Source organism: Stylophora pistillata, chromosome 11 (assembly GCF_964205215.1).
Source record: "Stylophora pistillata chromosome 11, jaStyPist1.2, whole genome shotgun sequence".
NCBI lineage: Eukaryota > Metazoa > Cnidaria > Anthozoa > Scleractinia > Pocilloporidae > Stylophora > Stylophora pistillata.
The window spans coordinates 15,683,961-15,703,300 of NC_142529.1; the positions used below are offsets into that span (position 1 = coordinate 15,683,961).

The window sequence follows — 19,340 nt, forward strand, 5'->3', positions numbered from 1 at the left end:
TGTGCAGCAGGTGAATCCTCCTATGACAAGTCTTGGATATTTTGTGTTTGTGGGATAGGTAACACAGACTATTACTACCTTTCCTACTAAACTTTGTCTTTTGGCGTAATGTTTATGTTGTCCTGTGGCCCGGAGTCACGGTGGTTACTGTTTAGTACACTTCTTGGTGTACCAGTTGAATCACCCATGGAGGGCTGTGTGTAATGTATATGTTGTCCTGTGGCTTGGAGTCGCAGTGGTTACTGTTTAGTAACGACGGCAGATAATTCATCTAACACTGTTCCGGCCCATTGAGGATTCTGTTCAATCTCTTCACTTAAATGTGTCAGGTACAGTTGTTTTTGGTATGACGCGGTGTTTGAAATGAAGGTTGAAATGTAAGTTGAAGGTTATAATCGTAAAAAATATCACTTTTTTGGATTGACAACTTGTCATAAAAAGCCTATATAAATTGTTCGTTTCCTACTCATTTGATTCATTTTAGCGATGTCTTCCGAGAAAGAGTTCTCATGCGATTAGAGTCAATGCGAACGAGAAAGTGAAAGAAGCGAGGAACATAGCTGAGATCACAGAATTTAGAAAAGCATATTTGTCAAAGTGGATAAAAGAAATTACTGAAAAGTTGGCTTTACTTAAAATTGAATGATGCCTAAACACGTCAGCTGAAGTAAAGGATTCGCTTATAAACAGGCAGAAATATGGTTCCAATGTACATCTTGCTGGTATTATACACCTTATTATTGCAGCCATTGTCTGAGACAGGGTGTCCAGCGGCATGGTTGCCCAAAAAAATAGGAAAATAGGAATTTCAGGATTGAGAAAATAGGAAAAATAGGAAACTTTGCACTAAAAAATAGGAGAAAAATAGGAAAATCAATAGTACTTTCGTCAACAAAGGTAGCCTCCCCACACGCCAGCTGCTATCCCCGATTCACCACTTTAGTCGATCAACAGCAGTGAACATAAATAGGACAAAACGAGTTTTTTGGTTTGAATTTTTAATCTTCCTGATATCCCTCACTGAGATAAATCTATCAAAAAATCTGTACAACATAACTTTATTTACTTTGATTTCCCTAATTTTAAAGTAACAACTGAACTGCTTCACCTTCACTTTTGTTCAGAAACAAAGTTGGCTTTTCATTATGTTTATAACTTCAACATTAATCCAGCAGATGATTGCTAACACAAGAACATTTTAGTCTTTACTGAGCTGGCAGAGCACCTGCGTAGAGGTGTAAAATGACAGTTTACATTTACTTTGACTTTCTTTTCTTTAATGGTACAGCAGAAACATCCGCTGGTAGAGCTTTCTCCAGCAACTTCTGATTGTTTATGTTAACCTCCTTTTGCTTCTCCCTTACTGCTTCAAGCTTCCTCTTTGCCTTTGCCTGATTCGATTTGGCCGTTTCAATCATGAGACATGCAACTTTTGCACCTTGTGAATCAACCTTGGAACCTGAAGATAGAGCAGCCTGCAACTTACATGTGCCCTCTGACAGTAGCTCATTAGCCGTTTGCATTTCATCCATTGCCTCCTGCTCCTTCTTGTCTAGCCTCTCTCCTTTATCTCTCAACGATCTTGTCTCTTTTCTTAACTTCTCCTGGTCTCTTTTCCTTCGTTCTTCCTCTTCAGCTTTCAATTTCTCATCCACCTCCTTTCTCTTCTTCTCGGCTTCTTCTTCATCCAGCCGCTGTCTATGATGCATGTGCGCAGATCGCACAGCAGTTAGAAGACCATCTGTCAGGGCAAATTTTTCCGGTCTCAGGTTTTCAGGATCATAAAACTTCAAAGCATCTTTCACAGATCTAAGGCCAACAATGGTCCTCTCTCCAAGAAGTGTCCTTTCTTGCGTCACAATGCGGGCATTCACTGACAGACTTCGTTCTGACTCAGCATTTGTTTGCGCAAGAATAAGACCTGATTTTACTACTTTTGGAAGAGCAACATATCGAGGCTCGGTCCCATTAAGAGACTTGAGATTGAATACTTCTTGCCAAAAATGGTCAACGCGTTTCTCTTTGTGTAACTGCTCAACATCTTCATCGACAGCATAAACTCGCCACTCATCTTGAACAATGCTGACATCCAACTGAGGCTGCAATTTTTTAGCCAGTAGTGCAATTGCCTTCACACTACTTGCCTTTTCTCTCTTGACAGGATTGAGACATCCTAATGCTTTTAAGAGAGTGTTCTGAAGAGGGAGATGAGACTGTAGATATGTAAGGGATGTGCTATAAAATGTGCGGATGCCAAGATATACAGACTTTCTACGATCTGGCTTGATTTGGGCTAAAGCCTTCTTGGTCGCCTCTCCAATTGCAATATCAGCATCGAGCAGCTGACTGTTTGCACTGCAGTCAATACTGACTAGATCACTACCAAACTTCTTCTCATACGCATCTTTCTTTAGGAATCTACCCATAAGCTTGCGCAAGAACTCAGACATTTTATCATATAAAAGGTGAACCTGTGGGCAGCTGTTCTGAAAAATGGTGAGGAAATCTTCAAAAACAGGTGAAACATTACCCACAAATTCCAACTGTGCCTTTGTTTTCTTTCCTTCTTCGTCATTTAACATTGCCGATACCCTCTTGTAAGCAACACTCTTAGGAGCTGTTTTGGGATCCTTTCCCAGATCCTTCACAAAGCTGCAGATGCAATCCCACTGCTCCAAAATTCTTCGCACAGAAGGGCCCAGACTAAGCCATCTCACCTCGGTATGCTTTTGGAAATTGTGCATCTCCACACCCATTGCAGATTGTAAAGTGTGATAGTCTTCTCGTCTAGCTGCACTGTACTTGAAAAGGGAGTGAATGTCCACACAAAGCTGTTCAATGTCTTTCCCATATTCCTCTAAACCCCTGCCAAAAGCATTATGGACGTTATGAAGAACACAACTTCCTAAGTCAATAAAACCACTAAAGTCTGGGTTGTCATTTTTGATTGCTCCTTCCAACTTTCTAACAATGGTTTTATTGACATTAGGGCCATCTCTTACCAAAGTGCACAGCTTCGTTATTGGAAGGTCATCTTTCAACATTGTTTGGAAGATACGGTTAGCCACCTTTTCACCCTCTGCATGACCAAAAAATAAAGAGGTATAGAAGTTTATCCAGACTTCATTATGAGTCGGGGACCAGTAACGAAAGGTAAGATCCATCTGTTTCTTGACCTGCGTGGTGGAGGTTTCGTCAAAGTGTAAACAAAAAGGCAGTTCTGACTTCTTTACATCATCAACAATTATCTGGTGATAGAAACACAAACACTTATAGTAAGTTACCTTTTTTTATTCATACACCAAATTAAAAGATGAAATACTGACATAAACTTTCATTGATATCAAGAATCACACATAAATATGCACTCATAATTTGCGTATTCAAATTGCACTTTATATAATACCTGTGTGCAGTGAGGGCCCAAGCCTTCCCCAATAACATAGGATGCACGGCTTCTACCCATTGAAAAACTTGAAGCAATCTTGCTGTCAGGAAACATCGCTTTAAATGTGTTGCCAAGATTGTCAACTGAGCGAAAGCTAAAGTTACATGACGCCAACTTTGCTAACCAAATCACCTCTGCTTGCAAGCTGGCATTTTTCTAATTGATAATGGACAGCTGTCCAGACGAACTTCTCCTGTGCTCTGGCAGATCACAACGGTTTGAGATGCCTGCACTTGGTTGACTCTGCAGTACAAACAACTTTCCTTGAGACTCATCCCTTGCAGGTTTAACAGCCTGAACATGCTTTGCTTTCCTCGCATGTTGCAATATCTGCGCTTTTCCAGAGTTGTCACAAAGAAACTCACTATCACAAAACCTACAGTAAGCATGGTAGTCATCTACTCCTTTACGACACCAAGAACTCAATCTTTGACCATTGGAATCGACGGCAGAAAGCCATGCATTGCTAAACTTTGTTCTACCGCCAGGCATTTTCATACACCGTATTCACAAATGGCGGACACGCGGGAAAAAACTGGTGCCTAGTCATGAAAGCGAGGCGGAGGATAAACAAAAATTGCAAATAAAGACTTTCAGAGAACTTGCAGATGTTTAAGCACGGATTCCACCTAAAATAGCTTTGTACGAACTCCGTTTTAAATACAATTACGTGGGATGCCTTCTGCTTTTAATGTTTAGTGGTGATTTGCTGTTCGCAATCAAAAAGGACGCGTATATCTTCAAGGAAACAGGATGATTTTGTAGGTTTGTGAAGCATCAGAAGCTCGACAAGTGGACGATGGCTGGAGAAAAGCGGCAAACATGTTTGCCCAAACTTCACATTGAAACCGAGTACAAAAGCCAGCTCACCGCAATTCAGTGAACAGAAATATAAACAAATCTTGGTGGCAAGAAAAAAAGAAACAAGCGAGAGATATATGGCCTACTCGTTAACGCAAGAGACGTCTGCCGCTGAACAATTCAAGTCTAGCCGATGGAAAAAAGGAAGACAGGAAAGAAGAGGTGACCGAGGTTTCAATGAAGTCATGTTTGATTTTTGTTTGCCAAGACGTAATTCTCTGGTCTTCATCGATGAAGGACATCAATAAGGACATCAATTAGAGCTAATTTTTTAGTATAAATGCAAGAGCGATCGGGTGGAGTACGCTCAAGATTTCAACTTGTTACTTGGCAGCCTCGGTAAGCCGGCCACATAATTTCAGCGAGTAATTTTGCATCTCTTATCTTTGGCTGTCAAGAGTTTTAACTTTATGTTCCATAATATTTTAAAGTTGAAGAATAGATAAATAAATAAAATGATGGTCTTCTTCAAGTTAAACGGATCCAGACTAGAATTTAATTATTCGGAACAGAAGCTTGCCGTGTTCAGTCCTGACACAAACATTGCCCTAAAAGTTTAAATAACTTAGTAAAATGTAAGCTTTATTCCACTTTTTTACCAAGAGCTCTCTGAGATAATGCCCTAGAGGAGACTAGGTAAATAGCAAGCCATAAGATTCACACACTACAGCTTCTAAGTTTGATAAAATTATTTTTAATTATTTCGCAATGACAAAGAATGCATGATCATGAGATTTTTGCTAAGCTGTGCTAACGTACCTCTAACAATTCACCCCAAACGGACGGAATTAATATGATCCAAAGAAAGTTGCAAATAAAGGTATACATATATACATAGATATGTATACAATGACACTGACATGAATGAATAAGCCTCGTGAATGAATCTTTCACCCGCTCTCGACTTGACCTGTTTTGTGTAATGACAGAGGTCCATTCCGTTGACAAGTAGGCCATATATCTGTCGCTTATCTCTCTTTTTCTCGCCACCAATATCTGTTTTTATTTCTGTTTCACAGAATTGTAGTGATCTGGCTTTCGTAGAACAAATGTGGCTATTACTTTAACTAATATTAGAACATCAGAGTCAACGTACTATGTGCTTTATGATCTCACTATAAAACACATTCAACTATAATTCCACTTTCAATTTTATTACAAATTTTGGCTTTACTGGCTAAAAAATAGGAAAAATAGGAGGTTCTGGTTAAAAAATAGGAGAAAATAGGAATGGGCCCAAAAAATAGGAAAAAATAGGAAAAAATAGGAACTGGACACCCTGCTGAGATGTCATTTACCATTACGACGTCTCGTCAACGAACCGCCCATGAATATTCCCTAAAAAACTTTTGCAATAGACATTGTCTCATCATTTCGTGTGAAGTCGATAAAGCAGCCACATCATGAGCGACATGAGAATATTGAACAGTTGTTAAGTATTATATCAGAACAAGTATCTCTTTGATTTGGATGTCACTAAAAAAGTAAGTGGGCCCCGAGAAGTGATACATGGAATATTGGGATATTTCAACTACCCCTTATGTCAAAAGAGACACCATGAGATCATTTCTACATCGCGCTATTCCATGGATGTGTATTATCAAGCCCCACGTGAGGGGGTGATGTTTACACTGCATCACTACTAGGCGGAGGAGCTGCTCCAGGCAGCCAACGGCTAGAGGGCGGAGGAGATCTGAAGATCCAACGGCCATGTGTAGGGGAGTAAACCCTTCAAATCAGGAGTGGAGCCCCGAGGGCGGACCAGCGTGCAGTGCGCACTGACTCCGGCAGCTCCTGCAGCCAACCTGGTGCCAAACGTACTGCTCTGCATTCCTTTGGACTACAACGGCGAGGCCGAGAGGGGGGTCCTGTCGACTGGGCAACCCAGGATCTCCACACACTCCGCCCAGGCTTGCGCCCTGGAGAGGTCACTCCAGTGCCGCTGTTCCAGCGACAGAAACAACACGGGAGACAGCAGATACCGGTTATAAGCCCAGAGCGTATTGGCATGAGCTCGGACGCCAGGGGCTGTCTCCGACGGTGGGAGGGATCTTCGCGTCCCACTGGTCAGCTATCGCCCGCCTCAAGCTGGGCAGCCCCCAGCCAGTAGGGTGCTGACCCGTCACAGTCTGCCTGCTTCAATGGGTGCTTGGAGCTAAGGTCAACACCGAAGAGCGGACTGTAAATCCCGCACCAAACAAAAGAAGAAGAAAGACATCAAAGACATCAAAGCTGCCAGCGCTGAGACTGGCAACTTGGAATGTCAGGACCATGTGCCCTGGCCTCTCCGACGATCTCCAGCAGATCGATGATGCAAGGAAGACAGCAGTCATCAGCCGAGAGCTCAAGAGGCTCAACATTGACATAGCAGCACTGCAGGAAACTAGACTCCCATCCAACGGCCGCCTGAAAGAGGAGGACTATACTTTCTTCTGGCAGAGTAAAGCTCCAGAGGAGCATCGTGTGCATGGTGTAGGCTTTGCGGTTAGGAACTCCCTACTGCCCTCAGTTGAACCACCCTCAGAAGGCACAGCCCGCATCCTTTCCCTTCGCCTCACAACAACCTCAGGCCCTGTGAACATCATGAGCACCTATGCCCCCACGCTTTGCTCTACAGCAGAGGCTAAGGATGAGTTCTACAGCCAGCTTGAGACCGCCATCAAGGAAATACCCCCCTCAGAACACCTGTACCTGCTTGGCGATTTCAACGCCCGGATAGGTTCAGACTTCACCTCCTGTCCTCGATGCATCGGCCACTTTGGCGTAGGCAAACTCAACAAGAACGGGCAGCGTCTCCTCGAGCTATGCTCCTTCCATGACCTCTGCATCACAAACACATTCTTCACCACGAAAGCTCACCACAGAGTGTCTTGGCGGCACCCCAGATCCCGTCACTGGAACCAGCTGGATCTCGTGATCACCCGCAGACCCCTGCTGAACAGTGTCCTGTCCACCCGTAGCTACCACAGCGCTGACTGCGACACCGACCACTCTATGGTCGCCAGCAAAGTGCGTCTCCAACCCAAGCGAATCCACCACTCAAAGCACAAAGGACGTCCCCGCATCAATACAGCCGTGACCTCTGTGCCTGAACTACGCGAACGTTTCGCAGATGCCATCCAAGAGGCCCTCAGTGACTGTCCAACTAGCCGCGCTGAGGATAGATGGAACCACATTCGTGACGCTACATACAAATCTGCAGTGGACACTTTTGGAAAGAGAGAGCGCAAAAACCCCGACTGGTTCGAAGCCGGAATCGTGGAACTTGAGCCAGCCATCTCATCCAAGAGAACTGCCCTACTGAACTACAAGAAAGACCCCTGTGAAAAGACCCTGACTGCCCTCAGACGAGCCAGAACTGAAACCCAAAAGATTGCTAGACAGTGCACCAACAACTACTGGCAGAACCTATGTCAAGGCATCCAGGCATCGGCTGACTGCGGCAACATTCGAGCCATGTATGAGGGAACGAAGAAAGCCTTCGGCCCATGCGCAATCAAGACTGCCCCTCTCAAGTCATCCACTGGCGAATTCATCACAGACCGTGCAAAGCAAATGGCGAGATGGGCAGAACATTACCAGGAGCTGTACTCCAGGGAGACCGTCGTGACTGACACAGCAGTGGAGAACACGAGCCCCCTGCCAGTCATGGAAGAGCTTGATGACCCACCCACTATCGAGGAGCTCAGTAAGGCCATAGACTCCCTAGCCAGCGGCAAAGCCTCAGGCAACGATGGCATTCCGCCAGAGGTCATAAAGGCAGGCAAAGAGACCAGTCTTCTCGAAAATCTCCACGAACTTCTGCTACAATGCTGGGAGGAAGGAAGTGTGCCTCAGGACATGCGTGACGCCAACATCATCACGCTCTACAAAAACAAAGGTGATCGCAGCGATTGCAATAACTATCGCGGAATATCCCTCCTCAGCATCGTCGTAAGACCTTTGCCCGCGTCGTGTTGAACAGAGTGCAGTCACTGGCAGAGCGTGTGTACCCAGAATCACAGTGCGGATTTCGAGCCGAAAGGTCCACGATCAACATGATCTTCTCTTTGAGGAAGCTACAAGAGAAATGCCGTGAGCAGAGACGCCCCCTGTACATCGCTTTCATAGACCTGACCAAAGCGTTCGACCTGGTCAGCAGGTCAGGTTTGTTCAAACTCCTGCACAGGATTGGATGCCCCCCCAAGCTCCTGAGGTTGATCACCTCCTTCCACAAGAAAATGAAAGGTACTGTCCAGTACGATGGCTCCTCCTCGGAACCCTTCCCCATCAAGAGCGGCGTCAAACAAGGGTGTGTCCTTGCGCCGACACTTTTTGGCATCCTGTTCTCCCTGCTGCTGCGCTATGCCTTCAGCCAATCCGAAGAGGGCATCTACCTGCACACCAGGAGCGACGGTAGCCTGTTCAACCTGGCACGCCTCTGAGCCAAGACAAAGGTGCGCAAAGTCCTCATCCGGGAGATGCTCTTCGCTGATGATGCCGCCATCACAGCTCACACCGAAACTGCCCTCCAGGAGCTCATCAACTGCTTTGCCCATGCCTGTTCACAGTTTGGCCTCACAATCAGCATAAAAAAGACCAACATCCTGGGCCAAGACGTCAGCACTGCTCCCAGCATCTCCATAGGTGACTGTACCCTTGATGTGGTGGAGGACTTTACCTATCTTGGGTCCACCATCTCCAGCAACCTCAGCCTGGACACCGAGCTGAACAGGAGGATCGGCAAGGCCTCAACAGCTATGGCCCGCCTGACCAAGAGAGTGTGGGAGAACACTATGCTCACCATCAAGACCAAGACGCAAGTGTACCAGGCGTGTCTGCTGTGCACACTGCTGTATGGCAGCGAGAGTTGGACTCCCTACACCCGGCAAGAACGCAGGCTCAATGCTTTCCACCTGCGTTGCCTCAGGAGAATCCTCGGTATCACCTGGCAGGATCGCATCCCAAACACCGAAGTCCTAGCAAGGGCAGGAACTGTGAGCATGTACGCCCTGCTAACCAAGAGACGCCTGCGATGGCTCGGTCATGTCACCCGCATGCAAGATGGCAGGCTACCGAAAGACATTCTGTACGGTGAGCTTGCCACTGGGTCCAGACCCACTGGACGACCTTCGCTCCGCTACAAGGATGTGCTCAAGCGTGACCTGAAGGCGGGTGGCATTGCGCCAGCAGGCTTCGTAGCACTAGCAGCGGACCGCAGTGGCTGGCGATCCACCACCATGTCAGCCATCAAGACAGCAGAGCAGAAAAGAGAGGAGCAGTGGGAAGACAAGAGAGCTTGCAGGCGCCAGAGAGCAGAGGCCAACCCATCCCCCTCGGACGACAACGTCTTCGCATGCAGCAACTGTAGCAGGATATGCCGCTCGAGGATCGGTCTCTACAGCCACAGCCGGCGCTGCAGCTCCACCACAGACTGACCATGGGCGCAGCTCCATTGTCTCCTGAGACAGAAGGACGCCAACATTTACAAGCCGTGTTTGAAAAGAAATTACCAGATCTCGAGATGAAAGACCCAACCAGCAAGTATAGATTCATGGATGCCTGTGAAAAATTATTTGACGATACGGTGAGAGAAGTGAATGCATGGCCAAACCCTATAGGAGGACACATACAGCTATACATGTTCAAACATTGGGATACATTTGTACAGTTGGGAGAGCGATTAAGGATGAATGAGTTTTTTGTGGATGATGTCACAGAAGTCTTTGCGTCATTTCGTAATCCCATGTTAAGCCATGCAGAGGTCATGAGTGAAATGGTGACATTGACATGTGAAAAATATTCCCCAGAGTGGTTAAAAAATCAGCTGAGTCGCATCGTTTCGTCAAAGACTGGTGAAAGTAATTTCACCGTAACAAAGGAGTATCACGTTCTAGGAGGGTGTAACATGGGCATCACATGATACTTACATGTGTGTCGTTCCATGATTGCTTAGAACTGTATACATGAGAGAGAGTCAATCCACGAGTCGTCCTCTTTCTGTCAGAGTTAACCAACCAACCTAAAGCAAGTACAAGATTCAAATGGCATCAAAAAGCATGAAAGTCATTCAACTCATACCAGAGCAAGTTGTTCTTCTTTTGGACACCATGTTAGACATTCTAAAAAAAGAAGAAGAAATTTCAGAGAGAGCTATCCTTGAGACCATTGAAGACGACCAGTCTAATCAGCCTATGCCGGAGATTGATAACAACAAAATTTATGTAAAGAAAAAAGAAGCCACCAATGCAGTCAAGCGCGTGCTTCGCCACATTGTTGAAGAGCGGCTAGAGGCCAAAATCAAGGGACTCGAGGCGACAGAAATTAATACAGACAACAGCAAGAAGTAAACATTTGGTGCGAACATTGAGGACTCGTTATTTTTCATGGAACATTGAACATTTTAATTTCACCTTTATCTGTTTTATCACTAAGAAAGTAAATGCCAAGTAGTAATAAATGTATTTGACATGAAATGCATGAAGTCATTTATGGGAGGATGGAGTGTTGTAAAGAGCTTTCCGATTCGTATCCCAAAGAAGTATATTATCGATCGTATTTATGCCCTCACGAAATTTATAAATTCGATACACACGCCTGTACCAAAACGGGTCGCTGCCGCCTCTTGTTGCATACCATCTTAGGATTTGAAGCCACCCCGACTTTAGAAATATGTCATCGCCTTATTTCTTGTGCCGCTCATTATAGATGTGTGGATATTTCTGGTACTCGCGCGCAAGATTTTAAAACAAGACGAACTGTAGGCTACTATAGCTAGCTATGAAAGATCTAGGCCGCAACTCACACTGATGGTGGTTTTACCTGGGGTGGTTTGCCCAAGATGGCAAAAGTTGTCAAAGTAGGTCGAAATATTAAAACTACCATACACTGGATCACTTTCTGGCGATCTCGTCAAAAGCAGAGAAATCCAAACCACCAGCTTCATATACAGGAAATGAAAGTTAATGTCCAAAAGATTAATTTTTCTAAAAACAAAGTTAATTTACACATAGAATTTTCTTATTTGTTTGTTTATTTCAATTTACAGAAGACGTTTGAAAAAAACCAACAAACGAATCGGGACTTCGAGACCCTTAGCTTTGCAAAAAATCGAGACTCTGAGACACCTTCGTATATAAAACGAGACTGTGAGACGCACATAGCCGCTGAGAAAAAAGGAGACTGCGAGACGCACATAACCGCTGAAAAAAACGAGACTGCGAGATCTACGAAATTTGACTAAATTTCACGAGACCCTGAGTTTTTAAAGGACCATTCGCCACCCCTTTAAAGAGTATACAGTAATTTTCCATTTAAATATACTGACACAGGCATGTTTGTTTTATGATTGTGTGCAGTGTCCAGCTTTCTCTCTATTCTTGACTTTAGGTACATGCAAGGTTTCTAAAATTAAGAATGAAATGTACTCCCAAAAGTTATCTCAAAGGATACACTTACCAAATCCAGCTATTTTAATTCTACTCCCTAATATACCCATTAGAACGCTTTAATTTTAAAAATAGGCATTACAGTCCAGCCCCAGCAGTAACACTAACACTGCTAGCAGCTCCCAGGAAACCAGCTCCAACAATTCTCTACACACTCCGGATAAAACCTCTGGCAGTTATCATCTGCTTTCTCTCTAATCCTAAGTTTAGGTACATCTAAGCCTTGGAAAATTTAACAATGAAATGTACTCTCATTATTTATCTCAACTATTTCATAATCTAAAGTTATGTCAAGTGTATACATTTCAATATAACTACCCACGCATGTTTATTCAATAATTGTGTACATTGTGATATGCCTTATCTGTCATAATAATATCCATCATACTAATATTTGTCTTTATAGCAAATAAGGGCTCAACACAGGGGGAAGATGACAGCACCACCAACTAATGGTGGTGGAACTACCATTTTTGCCTGTAGTGGCAATGGAAAAGAGTTTTCCAGGGCCTTTGTGAAACATGCCTCTTTCCAGGTAAGAATATAATGCAATGTATGCTACATAATGATGGTGGTGATGGTAAGTGATACATGTTTTCTTTTTTTGATGACATGAAAACAATCAACAGGAAGTCTAAGACTGGATCAGTTCACTTGTTGAGGTACCACTCCACTTCACACGACAGAGAGGAAGGGAGGTGGTGAGGCACTCTGATTATCTATAAGGGGACAAAGTCCTGGACCTTTTGGAGAAGGTATGTTTCAATCTGAACCCACTTTCATTTTTTTAATGTCTTAAGATAATGTACTTCCATTCAATCCATATTTAGTTCTGAAGATGAATCAACTCTTACTTAGCTAAATTCTCTAAAATTATTAAATACCTAAAAACAGTGTAATGTTGCTAGGAAATGAGGCTGGTCTCGTCCCAAGACTTGGGGGAAGAAGAGTGGGAAAATTGGGTCAGCCACCTTGATGTGTTGTTATAGTGTCACCGCAGCTAATTGTATTAAAGGAGGTTTATTAACCATTGCACTGGTGGCAGCGGTGGGATCCTGGATGAAATGGCTTCGAGGGAAATGCTGGAGGATGTTATCGAGTGGTTAACCAAGAGGTTGAAGCTGGCAAACGCAACTTTGCGATTGACAAATGAGGAATTTCAACAAACAAAGGTGAGCCTTGAAGTGTTGAAGAAAGAACACAAACGAGTCATCCAGCTGCTCGGCGAACTCAAGGAAAGGGAGTCTACACTAATCAGTGAGAGGGACAAAGCCAGGGAATCGGCAAAGAAAGCGTTGGAGAAGGTGTCGGAGATGGAAAGCGAGCAGTTCCCTTTCAAGACACAGTTCGCGAAATTGACTCTATTCAAGCCCGAAAAATTTTTGGGTAGTGTAAATGACACAGACTTCCAGGCGTTTTTGGATTAGTTTGAAGTCTGTGCGAGGATGAACGATTGGAGTGAAGAGGAAAAAGCGAATCAATTGGTTTTATGCATGAAGGAGAAGGCATGCGTAATCATGTTCCAACTCCCGTTGGACGACAAGAACTCCTTCCAGCACATGGTCAAGGCCCTACACGAAAAAATCAAACCTGCAATAGTTAACCAGGACTGTGTGGAGAACCATTTCTGCCAAGTCCGGGCATGTAATGGACAAAATGACAATCTCATGTATCGTCTTCAAGAGTCTGCCCAAAACTCCATTCGATATGGGCAAACTATAATTAGCAAAAATAGTAAAGCTGGAGCAGCAGGCTTGAAAAGCAAATCAAATTGAACATAGAGGAAGATTACAATTCAAGAAAATATAAATGGTTCACATAAGTGGAAAGCATCCTGCATTGCGCACCACAGGAAAAATCCTGTAGGTAGAGCATTTGACATTGCACACTACAGGTAACACAACCCCCCCCCCCCCCCCCACCCTACATTGCACACTGCAGGGAGAAATCCTGTTAGTCGAGGATTCGACAATGCACGCTACGGGTAATAAACACAAACGGCTCCTTTAGGAGCCACCAAATTTAACAAAACTCATGATCACCAGTGAGCTTATTTGTAAGTGTAATTACCTTCACCACCCCTATGGAAAAGATGGAAGAAGCCCTTCTCAGACTTAAGACACCGTGGGAGACAGTCAATGTTCAAGCCAATGACAGGCCCATGGACAGGAGAGGTAGACGAATGGGACTGTTGTACAGGTATATGACAAGAATGGATTCAACATTCAATGACGATGATTATGATGCACCCTTAGTGTGGTGAGTAAGGATATTATGTAATTATGATGTTTCTTTTAGACACATTTATGAAAAATATCTTAACCCTTTATTCTTCAATTTATAAATTTTACACTATTTAATGCTAGATCATTTTACTTGTCAAAGGGCCTCTCGGGTTAAAGAACAGCTGAAGCCAGGGTAGTAACTACAATTAGTCTTTTGAATTCCAATCTATTATTCAACTTATTTAGTACATACAGTATTCACAACATGATGAGTTTACCTTACATGCACAATTTCTAGTTTGCTCTAGAAATCCTTAATGTAATTCTTTGCTGATTATGATCAATGCTGACTTTGAGACTGCAATTCATTGGTGTAGTACGGATGAGGCATTCTGGCATTTTCCTTTATGAGTGGAAGCAGATCTTTGGTAAGTGTTGACTTATTTGCCCTGGCAGTGACCTGAAGGCCACAGGCCTTGCAAAGAGTCTGCAACTGGTCTTGTAAAAACTGCGCAAATAGCCCTTTCTCTAAATTTTTCCACATACTGCTGTAGCCTAACATGGCTGGTGACTTTGCTGCTTGATCTATCTGCAGCAATCTCAGAGAAGGGAACAGCTGCCTTCCTTTCCTCCATTGCTTGCTTCCTTTGAAGGACACTTGCAATGGTCAGCAGTCTCTTTTAACCTAAATGTCAATAAAATAATGTTCTTAGAAATTAAAGCATTTAATTATAATGTTCTATTGCTATGTCTCCATTTGTGTTTCTCTTAATTTATTGTTTATTTGGCCAGTTGGCTTGAAGAGATGCTAATCTTGATATTTGGCAAAGTCTACATGCATTTTGTGTTGAGGTTCATAAATCAATCTTTAGGTTTCACATTTCTCAAACCAGTTTTGGTTTTTATTATTTTTTTTTTTATGATACAATAATAAATAGAAGACAATGAAATATAAAATTCAAACTGGTTTGAAAAGTTTAAAAGAATGATGACTTCAAATCATAACAAGTCAGCTAAGTACATGTCTACCTGTGTGCTCTGCGATATTCCTGGATAAACTGACCAGCTCCCGCTATTATGTACTTGCCAATCACATCCTCAAAGGCCTGCATGATCAAATCCTGTGGAAAAATACAGACATTTTCAGCAATTATAATTAAGAAAGAAAATTTTGTATATATAATTACTTAATAACTTCTACATCCCACTTTAATGTTGTACTTTTATAATCAAAACAGTAATTTATGATGTTAGCCAAATAAAAGTTGTGTCTCCTTGCTCTATTAGCAAATTACAATCATGCCTCAGCAGCTTAAGGTAAACTGTCTCTTTCTAAAGACCCTCTCCAGGCATGCCACAAACATCAAAATGGATTGGCTGTCTGATGGCTGCTTCTTGAACTAGGTCAGCAACACTCTTCACTACTTCTTTGTACACTTCAATCATTAGTTGAGCTCCAACAGCAGACTGGTGTACATTCAAGGGCTTGGTACCAAAGAACATTTCCAAGTCTCGCATGCATACTTGACTTCTGGTGATAAGCACGTAAAGATCTCTGTTGTCGCTCGTCCACTCCGTGCTTAAAAGATTCACTTCATCAGGGTTGTTAAAAGTATCTTAAAGGATAATTTGACATCCTCAACTCCAAAGAATCCTTCCTAAAATTTCCTTGTCTTGATTGCTATTGATTTCATTAATGACAATGTTTTTTTCTAGTGGAAAAGTCACAATTGGGCCCTTCTACAAGCAATCTCTCCAGTAGAGATTCAATGCTGAATGTTGGTGGGGGGTGCAAGTGAAAGCCACTTCTTATTTCTTCAGTCATCATCATATGGACAGTTTGTAAATCGACAACCATGTCATTAGGCGGATCTGCTCTTTCAAATAAGACTTCATAAGGTTGTCTGTGGTGGCAGCAATTTCCATACCATCATACCCTTGCTCTCCATCATTGGGAAGCTCAAAACCATCACAAATCCTAAGTCTTCATTACTGAGAACTTTCTTGCGACAGCATTCAAGGCCACATTCAGAAATTTCCTCATTATTCTCACTAACATAAATGCACTCTGGTGCTGGAAGAAACAACTGACACTGATTAAAATCAATGATTTTGAGATGATTGGCTGACTTAACCCTAGTCATGGAAATGTAGAGGAGACCAGGGAGAAACTCTTTTGGGCAATGAATCACTGCAGAAGTAAGGGTAAGTCCTTGTGACTTGTGGCAGGTAACTGCCCACATTAAGCAGAGGGGAATCTGGGTACGGCTTCCAACAGCATCTCCAGTTCAGGATGTTTTGGTCCATGTTTCCCTCTTCACCACAACTTGTCCTTCACCGTCGAAATCAACAACCACATCATTTCCCCTTGTGCCCACAAATCTACCTTGCAAGCCATTCTGCAAAATCTCCGATTTATTCCACAACAGCATAACTTTACATCTTGAAAAATTTACATTTTGAAATAAACAAATTTTCTTTGCCTGGTGTTTTGTTTACAAATCTACCTTGCAAGCCATTCTGAAAAATCTCCGATTTATTCCACAACAGCATAACTTTACATCTTGAAAAATTTACATTTTGAAATAATTTTGAAATCTTTACATCCAGTCTTCGGCAACAAGACCCCATCAGCTGGACATCGAATACTCGACTGGACATCGATTATTCAAATTTTAGACCTATCTCAAATCTGAAGGTCACAACAAAGATAGTTGAAAAGGCAGTTTTTTGTCAATTGAGCAATCACCTACGTGATAATGATCTAGAGGTATCTTTTCAGTCTGCGTATAAGCGTTTTCACAGCATGGAGACTGCCCTCTTGAGGGTGCAAAATGACGTTCTCTTAGAAATAGACAATCAAAAATGTGTTGCCATGCTATTGTTGGACATGTCTGCGGCGTTTGATACAGTCGACCACGATCTACTACTAGAACGAATGGAAAAACGCTATGGAGTAAAAGGAAATGTGCTAAAATGGTTTCGATCTTATCTCCAAGACCGAAAACAGTTTGTAATAATTGATGGAAACAAGTCAAAGACGAAAGAACTTCAGTACGGTGTTCCCCAGGGATCAGTACTGGGTACGATTTTATACTTATTATACACTTCACCCATTGGGGACATCATCAGACGGCACGGACTAAACTACCATCTCTACGCCGATGACACCCAGCTCTATCTCCCTTTCAAGCCCAACCCAGCCGAACAACCCAGTTCTATAGCAAAAATAGAGGCATGTGTTTCTAAGATAGACTCATGGATGGTGTGCAACAAACTGAAACTAAACAGAGAAAAGACGGAGCTATTGATCTTGAGCGCACGACACCGTCCACCCCCATTAGTAGAGTATGTTGAGGTGTCTGGTGAGCGGATCGAGCCATCTCCCTCTGCAAGAAACATTGGAGTTACCTTCGATGAGCACATGTCATTAGATAAGCATGTCACCAGTACCTGCAAAGCCTGCTTCTTCTACCTTAGAAACATTAGCAAGATAAGGGACTGCCTATCTCTAGCAGATACTGAAAAGCTAGTTCATGCATTCATTACATCTAAGCTAGATAACACCAACTCGCTACTATACGAACTGCCCAAATTCCTGATAGATCGCTTACAAAATGTCCAGAATGCCGCAGCTCGTGTCGTCACTCATACAAGAAAGTACAACCATATCAAACCTATCTTAAAGCAGCTGCACTGGCTCCCAGTTAGCCAGCGCATAGATTACAAGATACTACTTCTGACCTATAAAGCGCTCAACGGCCAGGCCCTTAGTTACATCACTGAACTGTTGAAGCCTTATGTAACGACCAGAAATCTGAGGTCCTCCTCTAAAAATTTACTTAAAGTACCATCTGTTAAGCTAGCAAGTTATGGTCATAGGTGTTTCTCTTTTGTAGCACCGACTCTATGGAACTCTCTTCCAAACAACATAAGAGTGAGCGGCTCGCTATCACATTTTAAGACCTGTATAAAGACATACCTTTTTAACAAAATTTATAATTAGACTACTCCTTACTGAGCTATTTAATTATATAAGTAGTAAGTTAGGCCGCTAGATAGTTAGCTAGTAAATTAGTTGATTAGTTGGTGAGCTAGTTAATTGGCTAGGAAATTAGTTAATTTCAATATAAGTTTCAAGTTTTTACTCTCATTGTTACAGACTACCTTATTAGCTAGTTTCTTTTACTCATGTTTTAGAGATTTTTATGGTTTTTTAATCTTATCGGTCCGATTTATAAAATTATTGTACAGCGCTATTGGATAGTGATAGAAATAGCGCTATATAAATACTGTACTATTATTATTATTATTATCGAATACCTCTAACTTCTCCTTCATCAGTGGCTTCAAATGTAAACAAAACACCAGGCAAAGAAAACAATATGACAGGCAACCGATTAAAAAATATATGGACTGCAACTTCCATCAGTTCTTCCAAAAGATCTCGAGACAGGCTACTAATAAATTTGAGAGATTTCTCTCCACACCTCCCGTAGCAAATCCCTTTTAGGCAGGTGATGAAATCCCTGTCGTCTGCATTCTAACGCAAAATAGTTTGTCAGATCCAGCCTATGTGGAATGGCCCTGACTAGGGGAGATTAAAAAAGAAACCTTCCAAGATAAAAAAAATTAGGCAAAGGCCATAGCTGAAAAAAGTTGCCAACCAACACAACTTGCTTTCCACCGAACAAATGAGGAGAATCACACGAAGATGCGAAGACCACATGTATGCCATTTGCCAGCTCGAATACTCTTCTGCTCGACATGCTCACCTCGTCCCAAATTATGGTGTCAACGTTTTTTGTTCTTTCTTTCACCAAATTGTTGGATACAGCTCTTTCGATGACCAGTTTGGAAGGGACATTGGCGGTCCTTAAACCATAACAGGTGTGAGCTGTGGAAGAGCGTATCTTGTCTCAATAAACACTACCTGCAATGCCACTCCCACAAAGTATTTCAACCTTTTTCCCCTGATGCTTCAAAAGAAAATAAAAATTTGCATTTACCTTGCCATGTTTTCAACTGTGATTGTTCTTTCCAACTGTTTATCCAAAGAATGAAGGCATTTCTTTCACAGACACCCTACATATTTCTGATTAAAAAAAATAAAGGTTCGCTCACGGGAACACAGGGTTTTTCGCTCAAATACGCCATTAAGAGCCACAGGAATGACAATACACAGCAAGTGAGGTAGGTTTGCATTTTATTTTGAGCTTTAACTCAGACATTTCATGATATAATTTTACGATAATAAGATTTTTTAATATTCTCCCATACATTCCTTTATATTTCAAATAAACAACCAGAGTCGTCGCTTGTCTGGGCCCCCTGTGTTCACACAATCACAAGTATCCTCTCAAAGCTCATTGGTTTACA

The 19,340-nt window shown here is 42.7% G+C and overlaps 1 protein-coding gene and 1 long non-coding RNA gene across 2 annotated transcripts in view; both read right to left on the reverse strand.

The window, feature by feature from the left end:
• Positions 1-1,041: 1,041 nt before the first annotated feature.
• Positions 1,042-4,319, reverse strand: LOC148720270 (uncharacterized). Its single transcript, XM_088739662.1, has 2 exons — positions 3,407-4,319; positions 1,042-3,248 (listed from the first exon to the last, which is right to left on the reverse strand). The coding sequence occupies exons 1-2, from the start codon at positions 3,500-3,502 to the stop codon at positions 1,257-1,259; spliced, it is 2,088 nt and encodes a 695-aa protein (XP_088595788.1). The 5' UTR covers positions 3,503-4,319; the 3' UTR covers positions 1,042-1,256.
• A 9,371-nt stretch (positions 4,320-13,690) lies between these two features.
• Positions 13,691-19,340, reverse strand: part of LOC111347651 (uncharacterized) — a 6,368-nt gene continuing 718 nt past the window's right edge. Inside the window, exons 1-2 of the long non-coding RNA XR_015993519.1 lie at positions 14,991-19,340; positions 13,691-14,646 (exon numbers count right to left, since the gene is read on the reverse strand). The exon at positions 14,991-19,340 is cut by the window's right edge and continues 718 nt beyond it. This is a non-coding gene — a long non-coding RNA (uncharacterized LOC111347651). The remainder of the gene's footprint in view (positions 14,647-14,990) is intronic.